Source organism: Colletotrichum costaricense (assembly GCF_030867565.1).
Source record: "Colletotrichum costaricense strain IMI 309622 chromosome Unknown Scaffold_21.1, whole genome shotgun sequence".
Lineage (NCBI taxonomy): Eukaryota > Fungi > Ascomycota > Sordariomycetes > Glomerellales > Glomerellaceae > Colletotrichum > Colletotrichum costaricense.
The window spans coordinates 820,982-842,953 of NW_026848250.1; the positions used below are offsets into that span (position 1 = coordinate 820,982).

At 49.7% G+C, this 21,972-nt stretch overlaps 8 protein-coding genes across 8 annotated transcripts; 4 read left to right on the plus strand and 4 right to left on the minus strand.

The window, feature by feature from the left end:
* Positions 1-309: 309 nt before the first annotated feature.
* CCOS01_14805 (uncharacterized protein) lies at positions 310-1,293 on the minus strand (the record flags this gene model as incomplete). The annotated part of the gene is made up of 1 exon (XM_060462948.1): positions 310-1,293. The coding sequence occupies one exon, from the start codon at positions 1,291-1,293 to the stop codon at positions 310-312; it is 984 nt and encodes a 327-aa protein (XP_060306779.1).
* A 976-nt stretch (positions 1,294-2,269) lies between these two features.
* CCOS01_14806 (glycosyl hydrolase family 88) lies at positions 2,270-3,439 on the minus strand (the record flags this gene model as incomplete). The annotated part of the gene is made up of 1 exon (XM_060462949.1): positions 2,270-3,439. One exon carries the CDS (start codon positions 3,437-3,439, stop codon positions 2,270-2,272), a length of 1,170 nt encoding a protein of 389 aa, XP_060306780.1.
* A 2,161-nt stretch (positions 3,440-5,600) lies between these two features.
* CCOS01_14807 (uncharacterized protein) lies at positions 5,601-5,810 on the plus strand (the record flags this gene model as incomplete). Its single annotated transcript, XM_060462950.1, has 1 exon — positions 5,601-5,810. The coding sequence occupies one exon, from the start codon at positions 5,601-5,603 to the stop codon at positions 5,808-5,810; it is 210 nt and encodes a 69-aa protein (XP_060306781.1).
* A 952-nt stretch (positions 5,811-6,762) lies between these two features.
* Positions 6,763-7,082, plus strand: CCOS01_14808 (uncharacterized protein; the record flags this gene model as incomplete). The annotated part of the gene is made up of 2 exons (XM_060462951.1): positions 6,763-6,887; positions 6,929-7,082. The coding sequence occupies 2 exons, from the start codon at positions 6,763-6,765 to the stop codon at positions 7,080-7,082; spliced, it is 279 nt and encodes a 92-aa protein (XP_060306782.1).
* Positions 7,083-7,362: 280 nt separating this feature from the next.
* Positions 7,363-8,379, minus strand: CCOS01_14809 (uncharacterized protein; the record flags this gene model as incomplete). The annotated part of the gene is made up of 3 exons (XM_060462952.1): positions 7,363-7,383; positions 7,440-8,107; positions 8,187-8,379. The coding sequence occupies 3 exons, from the start codon at positions 8,377-8,379 to the stop codon at positions 7,363-7,365; spliced, it is 882 nt and encodes a 293-aa protein (XP_060306783.1).
* Positions 8,380-9,968: 1,589 nt separating this feature from the next.
* CCOS01_14810 (cytochrome P450) lies at positions 9,969-11,447 on the minus strand (the record flags this gene model as incomplete). The annotated part of the gene is made up of 4 exons (XM_060462953.1): positions 9,969-10,295; positions 10,370-10,720; positions 10,787-11,085; positions 11,144-11,447. The coding sequence occupies 4 exons, from the start codon at positions 11,445-11,447 to the stop codon at positions 9,969-9,971; spliced, it is 1,281 nt and encodes a 426-aa protein (XP_060306784.1).
* A 1,864-nt stretch (positions 11,448-13,311) lies between these two features.
* Positions 13,312-19,876, plus strand: CCOS01_14811 (beta-ketoacyl synthase domain-containing protein; the record flags this gene model as incomplete). Its single annotated transcript, XM_060462954.1, has 5 exons — positions 13,312-13,607; positions 13,665-13,950; positions 14,014-15,585; positions 15,645-16,581; positions 16,647-19,876. The coding sequence occupies 5 exons, from the start codon at positions 13,312-13,314 to the stop codon at positions 19,874-19,876; spliced, it is 6,321 nt and encodes a 2,106-aa protein (XP_060306785.1).
* A 587-nt stretch (positions 19,877-20,463) lies between these two features.
* On the plus strand, positions 20,464-21,422 carry CCOS01_14812 (3-oxoacyl-(acyl-carrier-protein) reductase; the record flags this gene model as incomplete). Its single annotated transcript, XM_060462955.1, has 2 exons — positions 20,464-20,531; positions 20,618-21,422. 2 exons carry the CDS (start codon positions 20,464-20,466, stop codon positions 21,420-21,422), a joined length of 873 nt encoding a protein of 290 aa, XP_060306786.1.
* Between the last annotated feature and the right edge of the window lie 550 nt (positions 21,423-21,972).

The window sequence follows — 21,972 nt, forward strand, 5'->3', positions numbered from 1 at the left end:
GAAGGGCACAACTCGATGCTTGGCACCAATCTATGAGAAATCGCGGGGCCCCCACAATCGATAACTTTAGTATTCATGATTATGAGTGCGAACAAACATATTGCGTATTGATCAAATTCATCATGCTAGTAGGATGCTACTTGTGGAAACTTGGAGAAAGTAAAGAAATTAGTATTGACGCACACGCCGCATGAACCCAGAGCATTAAGAATCCCAGATTGTCCAGGTCCTTGCAACAATTCGCAAATCATAGTCTTTAATGAGGTTGCGATTTCCTCAAATCATCTTGAGCTACGGCACTTGAGGGTATTACTCCAAGTGAATTATGTTGATCCTGCCACCACCTGTGTAATTGTGTGTCACAAATTGCTCAAAACCGCCAGTCTCCGAGACGATGAGCGTTCGGCCTTCCGCACCCTTTGCCCAAACGACTGATGTAGGCGCCAAAATAGCTGTGCTGTTAATGCCGCCGAGAAGAGTCTCCGGGACGGTGGTGTTTGCCCCACGTGGCACAAAGCCAAGAGCGTTTCCGCTAAGTTCGGCGAGATAAATGTCGCCATTGTACTTATTGACAATCAAATCGTCAATTGGAGTCTGGGTTGCCACGATTTCCGGGGTTCCATGGAGGACATCTTCGTTCCCTGAAGCTTTCACACGGGCGACCAACTGTTGGTTGGTGTTGCTGAAATAGAGGTATCCTCTTGAGAGCTTGATGCCGTTGACGCCGAATACCACGCCGCTTGTAGTACCAGGCTTTAGTAAGGGATCATCGTAGTAGACGCCCAATTGAAAGGTTTGGGTGTCGAAACGGTAGATGAATCCCTCGCGCGTATCTGCGATCAGAACGTAGGGCGTTCCAGGAACCGCAATCATCCCATTGGGCTGAGAAATAGCATCCAGCGATGCCAGTAGCTTGACGACCGACTTGTCGCACTTGTCAAATGACAATTTGTGGATCGCGTACGAGCCAGGGGTTGGACTCAAAGTCTGGAAAGAGAAGTTGCCGGTAATGAGGAAGTATTCATCCGAGTTTGGTGATTTGGCAATACTGGAAACGCCATTGGTATTCTCGAAAGTGTGCACAAGCTTTGGCTCAGCATTCGCGACAGGAGCCACTTCGTAGACGCGTGGGAATGTGTAAACGACTGCCAGAATGGAACCCGACGGCCTGACGGCGAGGTTTTCGATCTCAGATCCCAGCGGAAACTCTTGACTCTTTTCCACTCGCAGGGCGTTCACATAGACTAGAACGACCGCGAGAAGCCATAGGCAGGCTATCCTGGAAATTGTCATTGAGAGGCTTTTAAAGTGCAAAATTAATCGGCAGAAGGTAGCAGTAATGGCTTGATGAGGCCTTCAGAAATGTGATTATCGAGAAAGGTGGCTGGACTATTTGTATGCGTCTGATTCCCATAGATGCGGATGAACTTCAATCCATCTGTACAGGGCAGGTACAATGGATGAGCCGAAACCCGGGGGTTCGGGAATCCTACCAAGTATCTCGATCTTACCTTAGTGTGATCGCTTAATTTGCGCAACTTATGCGCGGGGCCTGTACTTCTTGGTGCCAGCAATGAAAGAGATCAACGTGGAAAATGTAGTATTGAAGATAAGAGCCATGGCCTTTTGCTGAACACGTCGGAGTCAGGCGTGTTGAAATTGATTCCCTTCCTACGACTACCGAGTTAGGTGCGGAGGTTGCCATAATCTCGAGAATACGAGTGGCTGGAGACAACCTCGTCGGTTCAAGTCATCAGTCTCACCAGCGACTCGACGAGGCATGTCGGATTTCGGACATATAGGTACATGAGCGTTGCAGCGTGGGCAAGACGATTGCGGGAGCTTTGTAGCTACATGTACTTGACTTTTCGCGTACCGCTGTTGAATTCTGACTATCAGGCTACACTACTATCAATCAGAGTGTGTTTGCCCATGCTGACGTAGGATAGCTTGAGTCGATACTTGCATGTACGCTAAGCACTATCCTCAAAACGGTCTCCGTAAGCCAAGCAGATGGATTGTTATCCCATGTCTTAATCTGCAGGTCGCCGGAATTCTACATGTCTAGGGATCTGGTTACAATGTGAACATATCGGCTAATCTGTCGTGAAACCAACGAGTAGGCTCCGAAAAAATTCGAATCTAGTCTAAAGAGATTGGAAATCATGCATGCTCGATGATCCTGCAGAATGACTTCCTTAAGAGATTAAAAGGTGCAGAAAATGATCATATTATCTAGCAGTGCTGCAATAACTAGGGCCTTCATTCACTACTTCCTTTCCACCTCAAGAGAGGCCAAGATAAAAGCTGACTCTCCGAGAAGACTGTTCGGCAAAAGCGGTTGGTGAGTATAGTATTCGTATGACGCCGTAGAGTTGAGACTGCACACAGCGACTGTCTTGTTGTACCCGATCGTACCGTTACCAGTATCGACAACAAAGTTTCGGGTGGTATAGTCGTAAGCTTTCAAAGCTGCCTTCTTGAAGTCTACCTTTGAGTTCGACAGAAGTCCAAGCCTCTCGCCCTTGAGCATAGAGAACATAAATAAGGCCGTGCTAGAGCTCTCCAGATAGTTGCCGCTGCGTCCCGGGAACGTTGTCAATTGCCACCAGACGCCGGTCTCGGGGTCGGCGTAGCGGATGAGAGACGTAGCCAATTGCGTCGTCATGTGTTGCAGTTGCTTGCACACAGCCTTGGCCTCGTGCTTGCCAGCGGGACAATCGAGAGCTTCCCACGTCTGAACCAAACCTGCTACGAACCAGCCTACGGCGCGGCCCCATACATACGGGCTCGCGCCCGTCTCTTTGTTTGCCCAGACGGAAGTCTTTGAGTAATCGTACCCGTGGGCGACCAAGGAGGTGTTCTTCTGGAAGCAGTGCTCGTAGAGCAGCGAAACCTGCAAGCTGATGTCGGTGTAATTAGGCTGGGGTTGCGCAGCCATGAATGGAAGTACAGAGAACATGCCATCCAGGTAACTCCATTGAGGGTAGACGTAGTACCAGAAGCCTCCAACAGGATTGCGGATTTGAAGCGACAGAGATTCGTTGATGGCTTTCGATGCTGCTGATGCCGTGTCCGAAATCGTCGCGATTCCCGACTTGGAAATAGCGTTGATGGCGTTTGCAACCGAGAAGCGGTCCAGAGGTCGGGTTGCGACGTAAGTTGCGTTGACCAAATTGGGAGTGCCCTCGTTTAGAACTTCCTCCAAGTAAGGGACATATTGGTCCTTAAGCTCCGGGTATTGCTTCAGTGCAGCCTCCATGGCGATGGATAGAATGCCCGTTTCCAGGAAACTGCTTGATTCACCAGACGAGATGATGCCCTGCTTGCGCGCCTTGATGCTGTCCAGCATCCAGGTCGAGTATCGTCGGTCTTCGCAAGTTGCGACAGTCGCCAAGCCGCAAAGGGCCAATAGCCAGATCGTAAGGTGACGATGCATCTTGAGGAGTACGATAGATCACGAATGGGAACAATCCGGAATCTGGTAGACGTATCGAGGCCTATCTTCCCCTTCAACCCCGCTACCGGCGTCGCTGACGCTTTATATGGTGTTACTTTTCGTATGAGTCAAGCTAATTGCACTGCTAATTATTGCCGAAGCCTATTTGTTTACCCGGCTCGTCATTGGGCCTTTCGCCAATGCGCCTGCCGGTACTCCCGCGGGGAACTTCTGGACCCATAGTGCATTGACCATGAAGATTTGATAGCTGATGACTTCGCGTACCAAAACTTTGTTACGGAGGCTGCAGGGAACCGCAAAAGAGTCTTGATTGGTTAAGATGCTACATGTCCTATGTTCCTACATTCGCATCTTGGTCAATTCAGAACGGCTGAGCGATGTTGGAGTAAGATCAAATAGCAAAAGTTGGTGGTCTCACTACAGTACTCAGCAGATCGAGTTCGAAGGATCCATCTCTGTGCTGGGCAGTAAAGTTTCAACGGCCGGGGCCACAATTTTGGACGCGAAAGATTTCCCGGCATGGATTGAGCAGTGAGCACAGAGGGGTAAGTTCGCCAAGGATCCATGGGGGGAAACAAGAAAATTCTTCCTTCACCCAAGGCTGAACGGGAAGCTTTCCGTCCACTCAGCTCGAAATGCATGCAACAGCTTGTGAGGTATTCTTCATTGAATGATGTAGAGCTTAGAGACGACCTCGCCTGGTGGTCAATTATGGGCAGGTTTCCCCGGTCTCTGCTTTGCTCTGTACACGCAAGCTTAAAGACGTACCGCCAGTGGGAGACGAATTCTAATCGACTGACGCTCAACGTCTTGAAGACGAATGTGGAGCAACCATGCGCAATGTCCCTGTCACCGAGAAAATCCCTAGACGCCAGCTTCAAAGAGTGAACGAGACCACCAAGTTGAGGCCAGTGCCAAGTCTATTACATGGGCATTCTACTAAGGTAGAAACATGTACACACGGTTTTTCGAAGTTGGCCTTTTCAAACATCTGTAATATATTTTCACTAGTTCAATCTTCAAGTTGATCTCGTTCGAAGATGGCCATCCTATCGTCGCATTATCTGCATAATATCGCAACATGACTCGGTGAATATTTTCATGTAAGTCGACTTTGGCTTCTCTTGCACAGAAGGTAATATTATAGGCACAGCAATTGTTCAAAGGTTTTCGAATGCACAAACGACAATTATGTATATTTATGGCAGTTATAACAACGCATCCAAGACGCGCCAATGACAACTCGAGGTTCGGGCCCCCACCTCCCCGAGCACGGTGGCTTGATTCGGAAACAACAACTGGCCGATTGGATTCCTGGCTCCTGCAAGTTGTCAGGAGTGATCAGCCGCCGACTCAATTTCGATCAACATGAAAGGCAGCTCGGTAAGATAAGCAATTAGATTGGCTGTACGGATATGAAAAGAAACCTCCACTCAGAGCCTTGCAGTGAAGGAGACATGCCGCAGCACGCATCATCCGCTCACGCTTGCAACGTAGCCAGGGTGATCAGGCTGCGACAGGAAGACGAGAATGGTTTTAAAAAGGCTGCAACCCAGTCGAAAAGCGAGCATCAACGAATTTCCGGGCATCATTGATTCTCCACTTTTCCTCTTGCCATGGCTGCTTTGAGGTCTCACTTGGTTGTACTTCTGGTCGTTATTGGCTTCGCGCGGTGCTTACAGACGCAGACCAGTGCCGAAATCCAGAGCCAAATCGAGGCGAATGAGAATGACCAAAAAGCGTTGAACACCATACACGCTCGTGCCTGACCCATCTGTTCGAGGGACCACCGACATTCTGTGGGGTTGTTTTATCACCCTGACCATTTGCGTTCTTACGGTGCTTCATTTGAATATCAAGCACTCTTCGACATGGAACAAACTGCAATGGGTTGCTATAACCTTATTCGCACCAGAATTCATCCTCTTGCTTGCCTCCAGGCAATTCATCGAAGAATTCTTGCTTAAACGGAAACTCAACCTCTTGCTGTCAGAGAATGTCCGTAACAACAGCAGCACTCCCAAAGTGAGCACCGCAATCCTCAACCGAACTCGGAAGAAGATAAGAGATTCAAGCTAATAAATAGTTTGGCGCCTGTTCTCAGAAGCCATACCACCTGAAGGCCTGCTTCTTCGCGGTAATGGAAGGCTTCGAAGCTCTAATTGCCGACATAGAGCCAGCAACTGGAGTTGTACGAGACAATGACTATGATTGGCCACAGAATTCGACGCTATCAGCAAGAGGCATCCTTGAACTGGCAAAACTTGGTGACTTCATCGAAGTTGATATAGCTAGTCTGGAAGATCGAAGTAAAGCCACCCTTTTACAGAAGTTCCTAGTGTCAACCTAAGTAATATGGATGGCGATACAGTGCATTGTAAAGAAGAGACTTAGGTTTGCCGATAGCGTTGCTCGGAATTCATGTTATGGTACACGTGATTTTCGCTCTGTTACTCTATGGATTCTGGTTTTACGTAAGTGCTTATTGCCGCCTTGCTTTCAGATCTCAAAGAGATTTACAAAGTCATGTAGATTACTAATCTGGAGCTAATAGAAGCCCTTAGGTATCGAGTAGACGCAATCTATCACAGTGGAAAGCGAGAACGTCAAGAATGCCCTTTCTTTCATGATTCAGTGCCAGTTCTGCCACTTGCAAAACGAGACTGCAATTTCTATCCTGACCGACGAGATGACCGGGCCATAGTTCCGAGCATAGTGGCTAAGAGGAGCTTTGGGAAACAAGACCCTCGAAGTAGTCGATGTAACATCGCCACCAACCACCAGGATGAACAGCTACCTGTTCAATGGATCACTCCGACAACGGATGGCGTTCGCGTTAGTGAAGGCCAGGCTCTGCCCTGTGGAGTAGGCTACCTCCAAGCAGGTCTTGTCTTCGGGCGTGAAAAGAGTTGACTCTCAGAGGAGAGAAGCATTCTTCTCAATGCTTCAGACATAACGAGGACTGAAATAGCCCCTTACACCTGGAATCAAAACGACAGAATTCCTTGGCAGCTCCTGATGTTGACCCATTCTGGGACAAGACTTACAGTCAATGTTTTGTGTTAAGGGGCAACATGCGCGAGACTCTTTCGACATTCCAAGATAGTTTCAGCCATCCCGCAGAGGGTGACCCCGATGAAGGACTGGGGTCAACCACAGAGGTTTTTCGCTTCCTTCTCTCCGCTATCGGCGAGGAGATCACTGGGTACAATTTGCTAAGAATCGGTGCTTTCTCTATAATCTACGGAGGTATCCATCTTTCGGCATGGAACTATGACTTTGCCTCGCGACAGGAAGGGATTATGTGGAAGGTATCCTGTCTCATCATCATCGTGTTTATACCTTGGATCGGGCTTTTTTTCTTGTTCTTTGCATATGTTGGAAGACCATTGCGGGCTATATCGACCATGACTTACGGACGGAAGAAGTTCAGAAATCACCCTTGTCAGTAGGCTCTTGCATGGCGAGGATATGCATTCTGGGGTTTACAGTTTCGTTTCTTGCTGGAGTTCACTTTGTTGCCCGAGTTTTCATCGTTGTTGAGGCTTTCATCAGTCTTAGGCAGGTCCCTATCGGTGTCTACTCGATGCCGTCTTGGATCCAGATGATTCCTCACCTTTGACACGCTTGCGAGGACAAGGAGACTTCGACATAATAGAATTCTGCATGACCCGAGTCATGATTTTGTGACATTTCAAACCAAGAAGACTTGATCACAAATACACATGTGCTTAGAATGCGTTTGGTGGGTCAAAACTTTAACTATGTGAGTCCGAATTCCCATCCATTTGATCCGCCGGTACCCAGCTATCTATATCTGGCTTCTCTTTAATGTTGATGACACAAATCTAAGTCGGTCCTGCAAACTGCAGACAGTATGTCTATGTATAGGTCTTCCGTTATCATCCACCGCGTGATACAGTCTGTCAATCAGGAGGCCTAGTCGTTTCGTCCGAACTCGTACTAAACTATGAAGCACATGAAGCTCATCCTCTTTGTCTAATGTCCCTTGGCTCAATCTGAATGCTGGGTGCGACGTAAAATTGACGCTGCCGCTCCTGCTGCTAGAGCGTCTCCCCGAGTCACCATGGGAACTGGATGTATCCGAGTCATCATCTGCAGAAATGATGTCATCGTCTACGCAAAGCTTAGGGACCAAATACTCGACACCACCAAGCATCATATCGCACATTGATACGAGCAAGGCGACAAACTCCGGACGTGTGGAATGTGTGTGGCAGTCGAAGAAGGAGTCGAGGCCCTCCATAGTTCGCTTCAAGGACCGCAGCATTTCTGCGGGTGACGCAGGAGCTTTGCTTCGTATACTCCAGAGAAGGTTAGAACTAACGTCCTCATGCTGCAGAAAGACTCGCGCGTAGCATGAACATGAGAGACTATCTTGTTCCGGGTGTTGCTTCGATGGATTGTGTCGAGAACGCTGGCTATTTCGAGGCCACTCCTGATTATGACTTGAAGACTCCCGTATGTGCTTCCTCCGCCTTTCGACATGGGCTATAGACCTCTCTGTATCTGAGCCTAAAGAAATCACTCTGGGCCAGTCTGAGGCATTGAGACAGGAAAGTAGCGGGTCTATTCGAGGTGAGTTCGATGGGCTGTTGAGTGTTGCCTTCATGAAAGGCTGATTCCCTGTACGACAGCAACGTTAATGTTCGAACGGCTTCAATGCTGGCCGACTGACGGCAAGCGAAATAGAAAATTAGCTCACCACTAGCTTTCATAAAGCTATCGAGGGCATTCGTTGATAGCATGCCATCTAATGTCTCGGCTTGAAAGGGAGAGAAGGATCTTGGCTGGAAGACCAAGTGATCAATGTTTTCCGGGTCATTTAGATCTTGGTCTTCCTCCGTGATTATGGCATTGTCGGCGGTCGAGTTATCTTCCCTTTCCCAAGGGGACATAGAAGGTGTAAAATCGGCAATCGTCAAGCGCCTCTTTGAATTGGGATTCGAGGTTTCATAATGGCAGTCGAAGCCGTTGGCTCTGCACCGACCGCATCCTTGTTTCTCGCCGCTGCATTTCAGCTACAAGTTTACAAGCAACGTTAGTTATCTGTCATACTTTTTGTGATCGATATATTCAGAAAGAAAAGCCGAACTCCGCGCACCTTTTTAATCCGACAGTGTTTGCAGGCGTTGCGGGTAAGCGGGCCGCGGCGCCGCTTAGTTGCGGTTGTTGAGTTCTTCACTTCCCTAGAGTCGCCTTCATGACAAGTCGTCCGAGGCATATCAAAGTCAAACGGAAAGTCTTCAATAGGCAGAGACTGAGTTGCGGTTGCCATTGTTCAACGAGTCGAAGTTGAGAGTGCGGCTAAGATCGATGGAATTCGAATCGAGATTGCGACGGCTTGTGTTAGTCTTTTTGGGTAACAAGACATCGCTTTAGACAAAGCCAATCCGCCGATGAACCGACGACTGGCTACCGGTCAGGGATGGAGGGCCGGCAATATTCTAGAAACAGCAGAAAATTAGCGTGAACCTGTCTCGTCGGTAAAATGGCATCTTAGTAGTGTGTCAATATAGTTTCAACCTCTGAAGTCTGTTGGCATGGCCCAATAAAGCATGAGCGGCGCGTCAATGCCCCACTGGCCGATAGGGCAGTTAGAACATGCGGAGATTTAATCTTGGCATCCCGGGGAGTTTTGACGGCAGGGCCTGTCATTGTTTCTGGCCCGGCCACTTTCAGTTGACATGACAAAATTTGAGACGAGTCAGATTTATAGATGCGTAGAAGCTGCTACGCGACAGGATTAAGCGATGTAGCTAGACCTGGTCTCTATAACATATCTCAGAGCAACGAATATAATTTCATGGTGCGAATAGTGAGGACAATGAGATCCTGGGCAATGTAGAAATTTGATGGTTGATCGCATACTTTACAGGTTAGGTGGCTAAAAAGCAATCCCGAATACAGTTGCGAGGTATTAGAACCTAATTAACATGATCTAGCAAAGTATCAACTTCGGATAGAGGGCTCTTGCGAACAAACAAGACGGCGGATAATATTCGACAAACACAAGCCTTCAGCGGCATCCCACTGCAGGGCCCTCTTCCGCGCTTCGCCTCAACGCAGTTCACATAATGCACCAGCCGCGTCGCAGAAGTAAAGTCTCCTACGGTCAAAAGTTTCTTGGCAGAATGTCTGCCACCGGCAGCATTGAGCAATAGCCAGAACAAGGCCTGCTTCAGCCTTAGGACAAGTCTCAGTGGAAGGTACTCCAACAATGTCAGGGTCTTCCCCGCAGTCAAAGTTATACGAAGGGTCGTTTCAAGCCTAGGACCTCGGACTGATGCATTGTATTTGCACAAATTATGAGGAGACAAGATGCTCTGATGGGTATGCATGGTTCCGCCAGGCTTATGTGCATGCTGCCCACCTTCCGTGTTTGGTTGCAATATGCCTGCGAAGTACATACATAATGTGTGGAAAGCCTCCACTACGTGCACGGCTTTGTTTAGCCACAAGCTTCAAGGCTGGATGAAGGTTTGCCTCATCGCTTGACTGGCTTGAGATACACATTTAAAGACGGCTTTTGCCACACGATATAAACTTTTTGACCCTGTATCCAGTCACTGCCCTCGTCCGCTAGCTTCAGATCGAAGCTGAACAAAATCCTTGCTAGGATAAGACGCATCTCAGAGTATGCAAGGTTGCGACCGACACAGTCTGCGTGGCCCATGCTGAAAGGTTGGAATGCGTCCAGCCTATCCTTCGAGAAGCTCGGATCTCCGAGGAAACGCTCGGGATGATATTCTAGGGGTTTAGTAAAGTTCAGTTCGTTATGATACATCGCCCACTGCCAAGTAGCGACAAGACACTGTGTCAGAATGAAAAGAGTCAGCACTTTGCTGGGAATGAAGCAGGGCATTACTCAGTAGAGGGGTCACTTACACCTTCGGGTACGATATTGCCATCAATGATAGCGGTACCATGCGTGACTCGTCGGGGCAACCAAGAAGGAACTACCGGGAACACGCGCAGCGCCTCGTCCAGGCAGGCCAACATGTAAGGGAGTTTGTTGACGGATAGAAGAGTAATGTCTGACGGATCAGAAAAGGAAGATCTGACCTCTTCTACAACTTTCTGATATGCCTCAGGATTCGATAGCAGAAGGAACGAAGTTGCCGTGAGCAGCGTCGCTGTGGTCTCTGACCCAGCCGCGATGAGAAGCGTCGAATTCTGGACAAGGCGATCCATGTCAAGCTTCTGCTCTCTCTGATTAGTCCCGCTCTGCTCTGGTATCTGAGACAATATGATCGCACGTCCAACACTGAGCAAAATCAGCGGCGAGAAAAGGATCGAACGTACCATTCCTTCTTTGTTATTGAGCAGGGACTCAATGATATCTGCTTGTTTACCCGACTGAATGCGACTTTGTAACTTCTGAATCGTGTAACCCATAAATTCCAACTTGTTCTTGGCGAGTATCTTCATGATAATAGCTGTGATAAACCTCAATCCCTGCCGGTTCAGCTCACCGATCCACTCAATCTCTTTCTGCTGAAATGCAATGATCTTTACCCAAGGATGATATTCTGCTGACTCGAGGCATCCAAAAGAGCTGGAGAAAGCAAGTTCGCCAAGGATGTCGAAGGTGCAGAAGTTAACTGACAGCCTAATGTTAGCATCAGACGGAACTTCGGCAGATGTAATCCCAGCACTCACACCAGTCACGGAGATCAAGCGCGCGGGTACCATCATCGCAGTTCTCATGAAGTCGCTTGAGAAGCAAGTCAACGTAACCGCCAATCATCGGTTCTTGCTCCTTCATGCCACGATCCGAAAAATACGGTGAAACCCACTTGCGTAGTCTCGCGTGTTCCTCGGGCCCAGCGTTGAGCAAGCTAATGGGTCCTTCCGGTCCTTCACGGTAGTACTCGTATGCTTTCTCAAATTGGCCGCGACGACGCATGCCGTAGATGTCCTTCCAGGCGTTTCCTTCGATGAATCCAAGGTTATTGGGCCCCATTCTGACGACTGGGCCGTACTTCTTGAACAAGGATTCTGCATAGAATGGCAGCTGCCCTTTCACTCCTGCAATCACAAACGGAAGGTTTGTCAAGCGGTTCAGAATTGGACCTGGATATTTATTGAGCGGATGAAAGAAAGCCCTGTAGACCGCTAAACAGGACAAGTACGCCGCAAACTAGTTCTGTCAGCCAAGTATAGACCTGGAGTGCTTGCGGTATCTTACCAGACCGGATATCAAGACCGCCCAGCGGCTGACCCCTTCAAGTTCAGCAATGCATGAGAAGAAAGACATTGTGAATAAGGGTCAAGAGACAAAAGGTCGTGCATGCAACACGTCGCAAGTTCTTTGCCCCTGTAAAACTTATTGATTGAAGATGATAACCGCGGATTGCCAATTTTAGTCAGTTGAGGTGAGGTAGGTGAGCACGAACAAAACGAACAAATGGCATAGGGCCCTTTCGCAAGATAACATCAAGCTGCATTTGGACACGTTGGATATATTTCAACTGGCTAAATTCGTTGTCCTTCATGCTTGACGGAGGCTTTCGCTCTCTTGCCATGCGTTCTCATCTTCAATCGCTCTGGTACCGTATCAGCAACTGAATCCGCACGCCATGCGGGAGAGCTTTTCGGATCTGAAACTTGGCACCGCGTCTCCAGAGTGTTGTGTCGATCGACTCCGGCGTCTTTCCAGCCAACTCAACCGGCATATTGAACCAAGATGTCGGTGCACCGTAACTTGGTGGCCAAGGGTTAAGGACGAACAGAAGCCGAATGATGGGAGCCTAGGTATGACCTGCCCACGGCTTGTCTCAGAGACTGAAAGCTGAGATCTGATAGGGTACCGTAGAGAGGCATTTCTGATTCATAGCAGGACAAACATATGTCTCCGATCTCACGGACTTCTCCTCCGGCAACATATCAGCTGTCTCCGGCACGTAATTCGAGTCGTGAGATGCCTCACCAAAGCGAACCACAAGCATAATGAGCCGGCATTTTAGGTTAGCTGGCCGCATATCATAGTTGCGTGCTTGGGGACGTAGCATGTTCGTAGGTGAATGACTCGTCTTCATTTCACTAGCAAATAATCATTGGTGATCCCGCATATGCCTCACTCTCATTGGAAACCTAATGCTTGACTGAGGATCAAGATCCAAGTACGGATGACGGGAGGTCTTGGCGTCCCATAAGCTGAGGCGTTCCGCAGGCTCGGGCGCCATTCAGCCTCTCGCTTCGGATTCTGGAACATTGACTTGGCTTATGGCCGATGCAGATCATATTTGCCATGTTTTGCATCGATATTCTAGTTTCGCCGCGTCACCACTTTCTCTGTACGAGCACCAACCTGGCTGGTGCCCGGCGGAGGAGTCCGGAGCCAGGCCTTGGCCACCTCTTGAGCCACATACGGGCGTTCGGGAATCGCCGCCGGCTGGCTGTCTCAACCTGAACCATGATTCTCAGAAACCTTGGTCCAATCGGAGGTTTCATGAAGACAACAGAACGACACTCCCTACTAGTTCCAGGTCACTTTCCTAATTGGGACATCGGTATCCGTACAGGCTCTACCTCTCGTGGACACTCTTACGTATCAGGGTCACTAGATGTTGACAGATAAGTGAGTCTGTCGGCGATAATGAGATCGCTGTCTTGAACTACAACTCAAGGTCTCCGGCAATTGAGAGAAACTACAGATACACATGAATATCATCGTAGCTCCTTATCTCGGATGTTGCAAAAGGCCGGTTGTGTCGTCCTAGCTACTTCACCCATCAAAGCGATTATTTTGGCGCTGCAAATCAAAAACGCTTCTCTCATATGACTTCAGGAGCGCCAGTAATTTCTTTCCATTATTGATGCCCAAGATGGCAGACTCACAGAAGACTATTCTATTTTTTGGTGATCAGACCGATCCGTGGGTCGATGGCATCGACTACGTCATGAAGCAGGCTGGCCTGGCGCCATGGCTTCAGGCTTTTATGAGTGATCTGTGCAAGAAGGTCAAATCGGAGCTCAAAAACTTCGACAGCGCTATCACAGACAGTCTCGGAGACTTTTCAAGCATCTACGAATTGGCTGAGAAATACCGCCACTCAGTCGACGAGACTGGCGTTGCTAATGCAATCCTCATCTATACAATGAGAGCAGCAATGCTCCTCCAGTATGTCCCAAATCCTCAGTGATATCTAAGCACAATATACTGACATAGATTTCACAGATGCATCAGGCGTGATCCCAATCTCTTAGCAAAGTCTGATGACGGGCCCGAGTGGCTAGGCATTTCAGGAGGTCTTATGAGCCTATCACCATTGGCAGCTGCCAAGGACTTTGATACTCTCTACGCCGGCTGTCTTGAGGCAGCTGGTCTCTTGTGCAGGGTCTGCAAATTTTGCTACATCCAGTCAAGAGCCACAGAAGATTGCTCTGGAACATGGGGTTGGGCCGTCCTAGGGATCTCGAACGAGGACCTTCGCTCTGCTCTGGAGCAATTCCAGACGAACCTGGTAAGTCCTAAATCCTCATTGTAAACAAACCTCCTTGAATGGATCTGCTAACTGGCTTGAAAGGGCATTCCAACCGCGAAGAAGGCACAAGTTGGTGTCACTGGAGACCGCTGGGCTAGCATCATCGGTCCACCATCCATCCTGGAGCAGTTTCTGAACGAGTGCCCAGCTGTCAGTGGCCTCCCAAGAAACAAGCTTAATATCAGATCCCTTCAACACGCTATTCCAATGACCTCAGCTGACCTAGACTATGTGATTGGGGAGTCTGCTCTGGTCAAAAGTCAACTCGACTCACAACACAGAGTCTGGGGTACCGACGATCCGTCAGCTACATATGAGACGTTTGGCGATTTGCTACGAACCGCGGTTTCGCAATCCGTGTCTCAGCCTCTGGACATCGTAGAGGTCGTTGCCGAAATGAATAAGCATCTTGGATCTTGCCAGCAAGTCGACATCAAAGTCATCGGCACCAGCAGTCACACTTCCTACCTTACAACAGCTTTGAAACAACAGGGAAGAAGAATCAGTGTCCAGCATGAAATAGGCGCCAACCAGAGGAATCAGCAAGATCGACCGTCTGATCGCATAGCAATTGTTGGCATGGCTGGAAGAGGCCCAGGCAGTGATGACCTAGATGAGTTCTGGAATGTTCTCATGACTGGTCAAGATCTCCATCAAGAAATCCCTCCGGATCGGTTTGACCTCGATGAGTTCTTCGCAGCAGAGCATAGCCACGATGGCGTCAAATGCACGACGGCGGCTCGATTCGGTTGCTTCATGAAGAAGCCTGGAGAGTTCGATGCTCGGTTCTTCCGCATCTCTCCTAGAGAGGCAATGTTTATGGACCCTGGCCATCGACAATTCCTCATGAGTTCATATGAGGCTCTTGAGACAGCTGGGTATTCTGACGGCAAGACCAGGGATATTGACCCGAATAGAATTGGTGTCTTTTACGGACAAAGCAACGATGACTGGAATGCTATGGCACATCATTTGAAGGGATGTGATGCATATACACTGCAGGGAGCACAGAGAGCATTCGGAGCTGGCCGTCTTGCCTTCCAGATGAACTGGGAGGGACCAACGTATTCTTTAGATTCGGCATGTGCGTCAACTTCATCTTCCATCCATCTCGCCTGCATGAGCTTAATATCAGGCGATATCGACATGGCTGTCTCTGGTGCTGCAAATGTCGTCGGATATCCTCATTCTTGGACGAGTCTCAGCAAATCTGGTATCTTATCCAACACTGGCAATTGCAAGCCATTCCGCGAGGACGCCGATGGCTATTGTCGAGCTGACTTCGTCGGAAGCGTGGTGCTCAAGAGACTTGACGACGCTATCGCCCACAATGACAATATTCTTGCTGTCATTGGGGGCTCAGGGAGAAACCATAGCGGGAATTCTCCGTCCATCACGACCTCGGATGCCGGCGCGCAGGAACGGCTTTACCGCCAGGTCTTGAGGCGATCTGGCGTCCTTCCAGACGAGATATCTTATGTCGAGATGCACGGGACTGGAACCCAGATTGGTGATCCCGCTGAGATAGGTGCGGTGTCCAACGTCTTCAAACGTCGTCGTGGCGATCCTTTGATAGTCGGATCTATCAAGGCCAATATTGGCCACAGCGAAGCCGTAAGACCACCCGATTGTTGCCAATTAGGGATTCTTTGAACTAATGAGATTTCAAACAGGCTGCTGGAATATCATCGTTGCTCAAGTGTGTCCTGATGTTCCAAAACGATACAATTCCCCCACAAGCAGGCATGCCTCAGAAGCTGAACCCCAAGTTTCCTTCGCTTGAAGACTCCAAGATGTCGATCCTCTCCGAGGCGAGGGATTTCAAGCCTGTGGGAAATAACACGAGACGGGTGATGCTGAACAACTTCGACGCAGCGGGTGGTAACGCTTGTCTGCTTATCGAGGACTATAGACCTACGTGGTCCGTGGACGAGGGCGTGCAAGTACCGTGGTCGAACCACGTCATTGTCACGTCCGCTAAGACGCAAGTATCGCTGCGTTCCAACCAACGCAGGCTTCTTCAATATCTTCAGGCGAATCCCACCGTCCGTATTCAAGACGTTGCTTACACAACTACCGCAAGGCGAACGCATCACTCGCTCAGATCCACATACACCGCATCATCGACATTAGAACTCATTGCCAAATTGAGATCAGACATTGATGCCCAGAGTGATGTCACAAAGATCAAGCCTTCCGTTTCCAAGCAGGTTGTCTTCGTTTTCACCGGTCAGGGTTCCCATTATGGCGGCATGGGCAGTGAGCTGTACAAGACAAGTCATGTCTTCCGGGAAGTGGTTGATCACTGCGTCAAAATTTGCGCTGATTATGGCTTCCCATCGTTCTTGGACATCATCACGAAGCGTGCCACTGACACGTCCACGAAGCTCTCTGCCCAGATCCAGCTTGCCGTCTTGACTTTGGAGATTGCCTTGGCTTCTGTGTGGCGTTCAGAAGCTGGCATTGTGCCGTCCGTTGTCATGGGCCACTCCCTCGGCGAATATGCCGCTCTTCACGTTGCTGGCGTACTCTCTTTGACCGATGTGCTGTATCTGGTCGGGAAACGTGCAGAGTTGCTCAGCGAATTATGCGAGACTGGCGCTTGTGCAAGTAAGTAGACTCGAGCTCGAAGCAGTACGCCGGAAGGATAACTACTAACTCGCTGGCTCCTCTAGTGTTAGCAGTAGCTGCATCCCTTGAGGTCACTCAGGACTATATTGATGCCAGAAAAGACGGAATCTGTTCGATATCTTGCTCTAACAGTCCACGCACCACCGTTGTCGGTGGATTGCAGGATGATGTTGAGCAGCTTGCAGCGGACATGGCAGAATTCCGTCCTAAGTTGCTACCGGTACCATACGCCTTTCATTCCTTCCAAATGGATCCCATTCTGGATCAATTCGTCACTCTCGCTCGGGGAGTAACGTACTCGCCGCCCAGGATCCCAGTTGCTTCTACTCTGCTTGCGAAGATTGTTGATTCCTCCGGAACCTTTGATGCAATCTATATGGGCCAGCAAACTCGTCAGAGAGTGCAGTTCACAGACACTATTGCGGTTGTCAAGGAACATCTAGGTGATGTGGTGTGGGTCGAACATGGTCCAAGCCAAGTCTGCGGTTCCTTTGTACAGGCAACCTTGGGTTCTGCCGTGTCTTCCGGCTCCATCATGTCGACGCTCGACAAGTATGCTGACAATTGGATGTCTATCACAAAATGTCTTGCGAAGCTTTACGATCAAGGTTTAGAGATCGACTGGCTCCGACTATATCGCCCTTACTCAAGCAGCGTCCAGCTGTTGACGCTCCCGACGTACGCGTGGGACTTGCAAGATTTCTGGATCACTTACACCGAGAAGGGCGACGGGGTACGCGGAAGCCTCGCGGCTGATTCCCAGGTCGGCCCGAAGCAAATATCTACCTGTGCGCAGAGCATTGTTGCGGAGAGGTCGACGAGCAGTGAGTCCGAGGCTACTTTCAGGGCCCTCATTGCCGATCCAGGGATGGATGCCCTCATCGAAGGCCATCGGATCCGCGACATGGCAATTTGCCCCGGAAGCGTGTTCTGCGATGCTGCTTCTACTGTTGCCAAGCACGTGTTCGAAGGCATGGGCATGACGCGGGATATGAAGCAGCCTGCGCTGACGATCCGCAATCTCTCACTACGGCGTCCACTGCGCAAGAAGGTTAATGGATCGACTGAGGAACTTGTCACAACTGCGAATGTGAAGAAGCTCACTAATGATCTTGCTACAGTAACTTTTCACTCATCTGAGCAAACTCTGGGCAGCTGCACAGTCTCCATATGCGAGGCGGACTCCATCAAAGCTGGTTGGGAGAAGGTATCATTCTTCATCCAGGCTAGGATGGATGACGTGATCAAGAGCGCCAAGGAGGGACGTGGCCACAGGATCCAGCCAGACATATTCTACGCGCTCTTTTCAAACACAGTCAGGTACTCTCCATCTTTCAAATGCGTCAAGGGAGCATATGTCTCCGATGATTTCCAGGAGGCTGCCGCAGAGATCGTCCTGGGCTCTGATCCTATCGGAACCTGCTTCACCTCGTCACCATATCATGGCGAAAGCCTAGTGCACCTGGCGGGTTTTGTGCTTAACGCCAATCCAAGTCGACCGCGTGCCTCTGATACCACGTTCATGATGGACAATCTTGAGAGCGTTGAGCTACCAGATTTCGGAGCTCTAGTGCCGGGTAAATCATACCTTACTCTCGCCAGAGTCTCACGCAGAACCGAGGACTCTGCAACTTGCGATGTCTGGGTCTTTGACTCTGACTCGTCGGAAATGGTAATGCAATGTTCAGGTTTGCGGTTTCACGAGGTCAGCAACACTGTTCTAGACCGGCTTTTGGGAAAGACAAGAGTATCGGTTGCAGCACCTGACGATTATCAACTTCCGACGAACACGAATGTGGCGGCAGTAAAGGCTCCACAACCTTCCGCCAAGAAGCATGCCTACAGTCGCTCAGACGCCTCAGAGATGACCAAAGTTGAAGAGGGTTTGAGCTCACAGAATGAAGTTTTTGCTTCTATTCTGGAGAGCATCTCAAGAGAGACAGGCACAGACTCGGCGCAACTCACGGATGACACTGCTACGGCAGATGTTGGGGTTGATTCCATCATGGCCATTGAGATTACCGCTGCTGTCAAGAAGCAGACCGGCATCGATCTTCCGGTGTCCACTCTCATCGACTATCCGACGATTGGTGACCTGCGGAAGGCGTTTGGCGATGCAATTGGAACGACCGAGACTATTCACTCCTCGTCATACTCACAGGCATCGACCTCTCCGCCGTCTGTCAGTGAGGAGGAGATGTCGGATGAAAGTCTGTCTACTAGCTGCCCGACACCCGAGATCCCCTCTCACTGGGTATTGCTCGATCAGAAAGATGTTGAAAAGCCAGTCGTTACTTCAATCTCGATACCGGAGAGTGAATCACTATTGCCAAATAAATCGGTTTCGCCTTCTGTGACGAAGAAGCAGCAAACAATCTCTCCACCACCGAAGGCGCGAGTAATCCTACTTCACGGCCGTTCGAAACCAGATCAGACGCCGTTGTACATGATCGCCGACGGAACTGGTACGATTGCTGGCTACATTCATCTGCCACCCTTTAACACTAAGACGGCAATTTATGGTGTTGACTCGCCTTTCATTCGCTGCCCAGAGCGGATGAACGCCGAGGTTGGCATTGAAGGAGCCGCGAAGTTGATTGTTGATGCCGTGATTGAGTCTCGGCCTCAAGGCGCACTGTACATTGGCGGTTTCTCCGGTGGCGGCATGCTCGGGTATGAGGTCTGCCGTCAATTAGGTGACCTCGGTCGTCAAGTCGATGGCCTACTGATCATTGACATTTGCTCACCACGCACCAAGACCGAAACTAGTCTTGTTAAAGTCCAGCCTGAGATAGGCTGGCAAATGTTCCAAAAGATGGCTGCACAGGACGCATTCTGGAATTCGACGGCCAAATCTGCGCCGATGCAACATCTGCTGGGGATTTTCAAAGCCGTGGCAACCTACCACCCGGAGCCCATGACTTCCCGCCAGCGCCCCAAAAAGACTAGCATTGTTTGGGCAGAGAAGGGTATGGGCGGCCGCTGTGAGGGGAAGCCTGAATTGAAGCACGAGATGGTGGGCATGGGATTTCCAGCAGAAGCCTATCCTGGGTTCATGGAGGATCCAGCTTTAGGGGCTCTTGCCTGGGGCTTCCCTGACAAGCGCGGCTCTGAGGGCGCTTTGGGTCCTAATGGGTGGGACAAATACGTGGGAGAAGTTGGACAATGCTTGTCTGTTGATGCAGACCATCTTGAGATGCCGATGCCGGGACATGTGCACCTCATGAGGGAGAAAATTGAAGAGGCTCTCGCCTACTTTCAGGAAAGGAATTAGATAGTATTATTAGAGTTATAGACCTTTTAGTAAGATGTCTTTCAGCTTCTTCATCATTCCCGCTGTCCACGTAAATCGTTCTCAAATTAGGTACCTAACACAAGATTCTGTTCTTGGAGAGGTTTTCGCGCAAAGACTACACGAATCCTACACAAACAAGATCAAAAGATATCTAGAATTGGTCGAAGCGAAGAAGCCTCGCTGTTCCTAATGTTGAAGGTTACATTTTCGAGCCATAACTTGGCTACAAGTACAATGCGCTGCCCTTCGAACCAGCAGGATGTTTCACCTCTCCGAACCGGACTGAATTAGGTAAAAGTGCATCTTCTCCCGCCTCCGCTTCTCCGACTTGACTCAAACAGTGAGGCACACACCACCAAGTTAACACAACTCCATTGGAACACAGCGGTCCTCTTCGCTCTATGTACTAAAGACTCGGTTTTCGACCCGTGGGCGGATGCGCGACCTACCTGATGCTGTTCCAGCACTCAAGCTTACAACACACTGTTTCCGCCCTCATAAGAATACTGTAGCTTATGCCAGCCGTCGCAACATCGTCAGGAGACACTCTCTTCGATTCGGTCAATATGAAATACACTCTCCCGAATCCATCTGTCCAAGAACAAGACTTGGCAGGAAAGTTTGCCATCGTTACGTGAGTTCGAACCTGTAACTTAATAAGCTGGGTGCTCCAGCAAAGATTCGAGGCCACTGAATTTTACCGTAGCTGATCTTATTTAGTGGCGCCTCGAGAGGTCTAGGGCGCGGCATAGCCTTCCACCTCGCTTCCCGGGGCTCAAACGTATTAGCGACATGCTCCAGCGAGACTTCACTCAAGAATGTCGTCTCCTTGCAGGAGGAAATTAGGTTGCTCTACCAAGAGAGAAATCCCCAGAACCATGCGACTCCACGAATTTTCGGTGTGGTTGCACCTCTCACAGAGCCGAGCAAGTGTTGCGACAACATTGTGGCTGCAGTGAAGGAACATTTCAGTGGCGCTGTCAACATCTTGGTACAGAATGCTGCCCTGCAAGAGACCATGCCAATTGAAGCCATTGATGAAGGACATGTGCGCCGCATGCTGACAGGGAATATATCGACCGCTGTTCAACTTATCCAGGCCTTGTTACCGCACTTTGTTCCAGACAGCCGCATCGTCAATATTTCGTCTGAGGGAGCGCGCCAGAGTCAGCCAGCTCCAGTAACATTGCTCTACGGGGCCTGTAAGGCAGCGTTAGAGTCCATGACAAGGGTCTGGGCGGATGCTCTGGGGACGCGGGCTGGCATGGAGAGGACAACCGTTAATTCACTAATTGTCGGAGTCACGAAGACCGGTGATACAGCCAATGGGTTGCCCGAAGGACTACCTGATATCGAACCTGTCCGCCAACTCATAAAGTTTAAGATGGAAGCTTGTAGCGTGGATAGGAGGCTGGGTGAAGTAGATGATGTCGCTGAAATTGTTGGCTGGCTCTGCTGTGAGAAGAGTCGATGGGTGTCCGGGAGCGCCGTATGCGCCAACGGAGGAACGGTCAAAATACTGTGAAAGATTAGATCTTAGCACTGAGGGCACAGCGAACGAATTGCAATTCTATCATTGTCTTTCTGATAGGGAAGCGTCTGGTTACTTTGTGGACATGACATCCGGGAATGTCACTGCGGTCTGGTCTCCTTCTTTGAAACTTGGCTGCTCAACATCTCATCGACATCGGGGGCGAGCGTAGGACTTCGTGGCTATCGTAATTCAATGAGCTCTACGAATAACCAATTCACTTAACCCCCCTCCCCCGGATTAGACCATAGGAACTCAATTAAGACCAGAGCCCCAGATGGCTAGCCATTCAACTCACCAAGCAAGAGGCCTTTACAAAATTCAAGTGGTCCCTGTCAGACTGACATTGAGGCATCTCTTTGGCGAGGGCTGCAGTCTGGAGTTGGGTTTGCACAGGGCTGTACTTGTGGCCTGTGGTTAGAAGTCAAGGGCCATTCTTCCAGCAGCAATCCAATCTGCTGATTGCAATGCAATTACTGCTCAAGTCATATGAAACAGTGCATTCACGCCGGACTCTACGCCGGAGCTGTCTCCGAGACGTCCG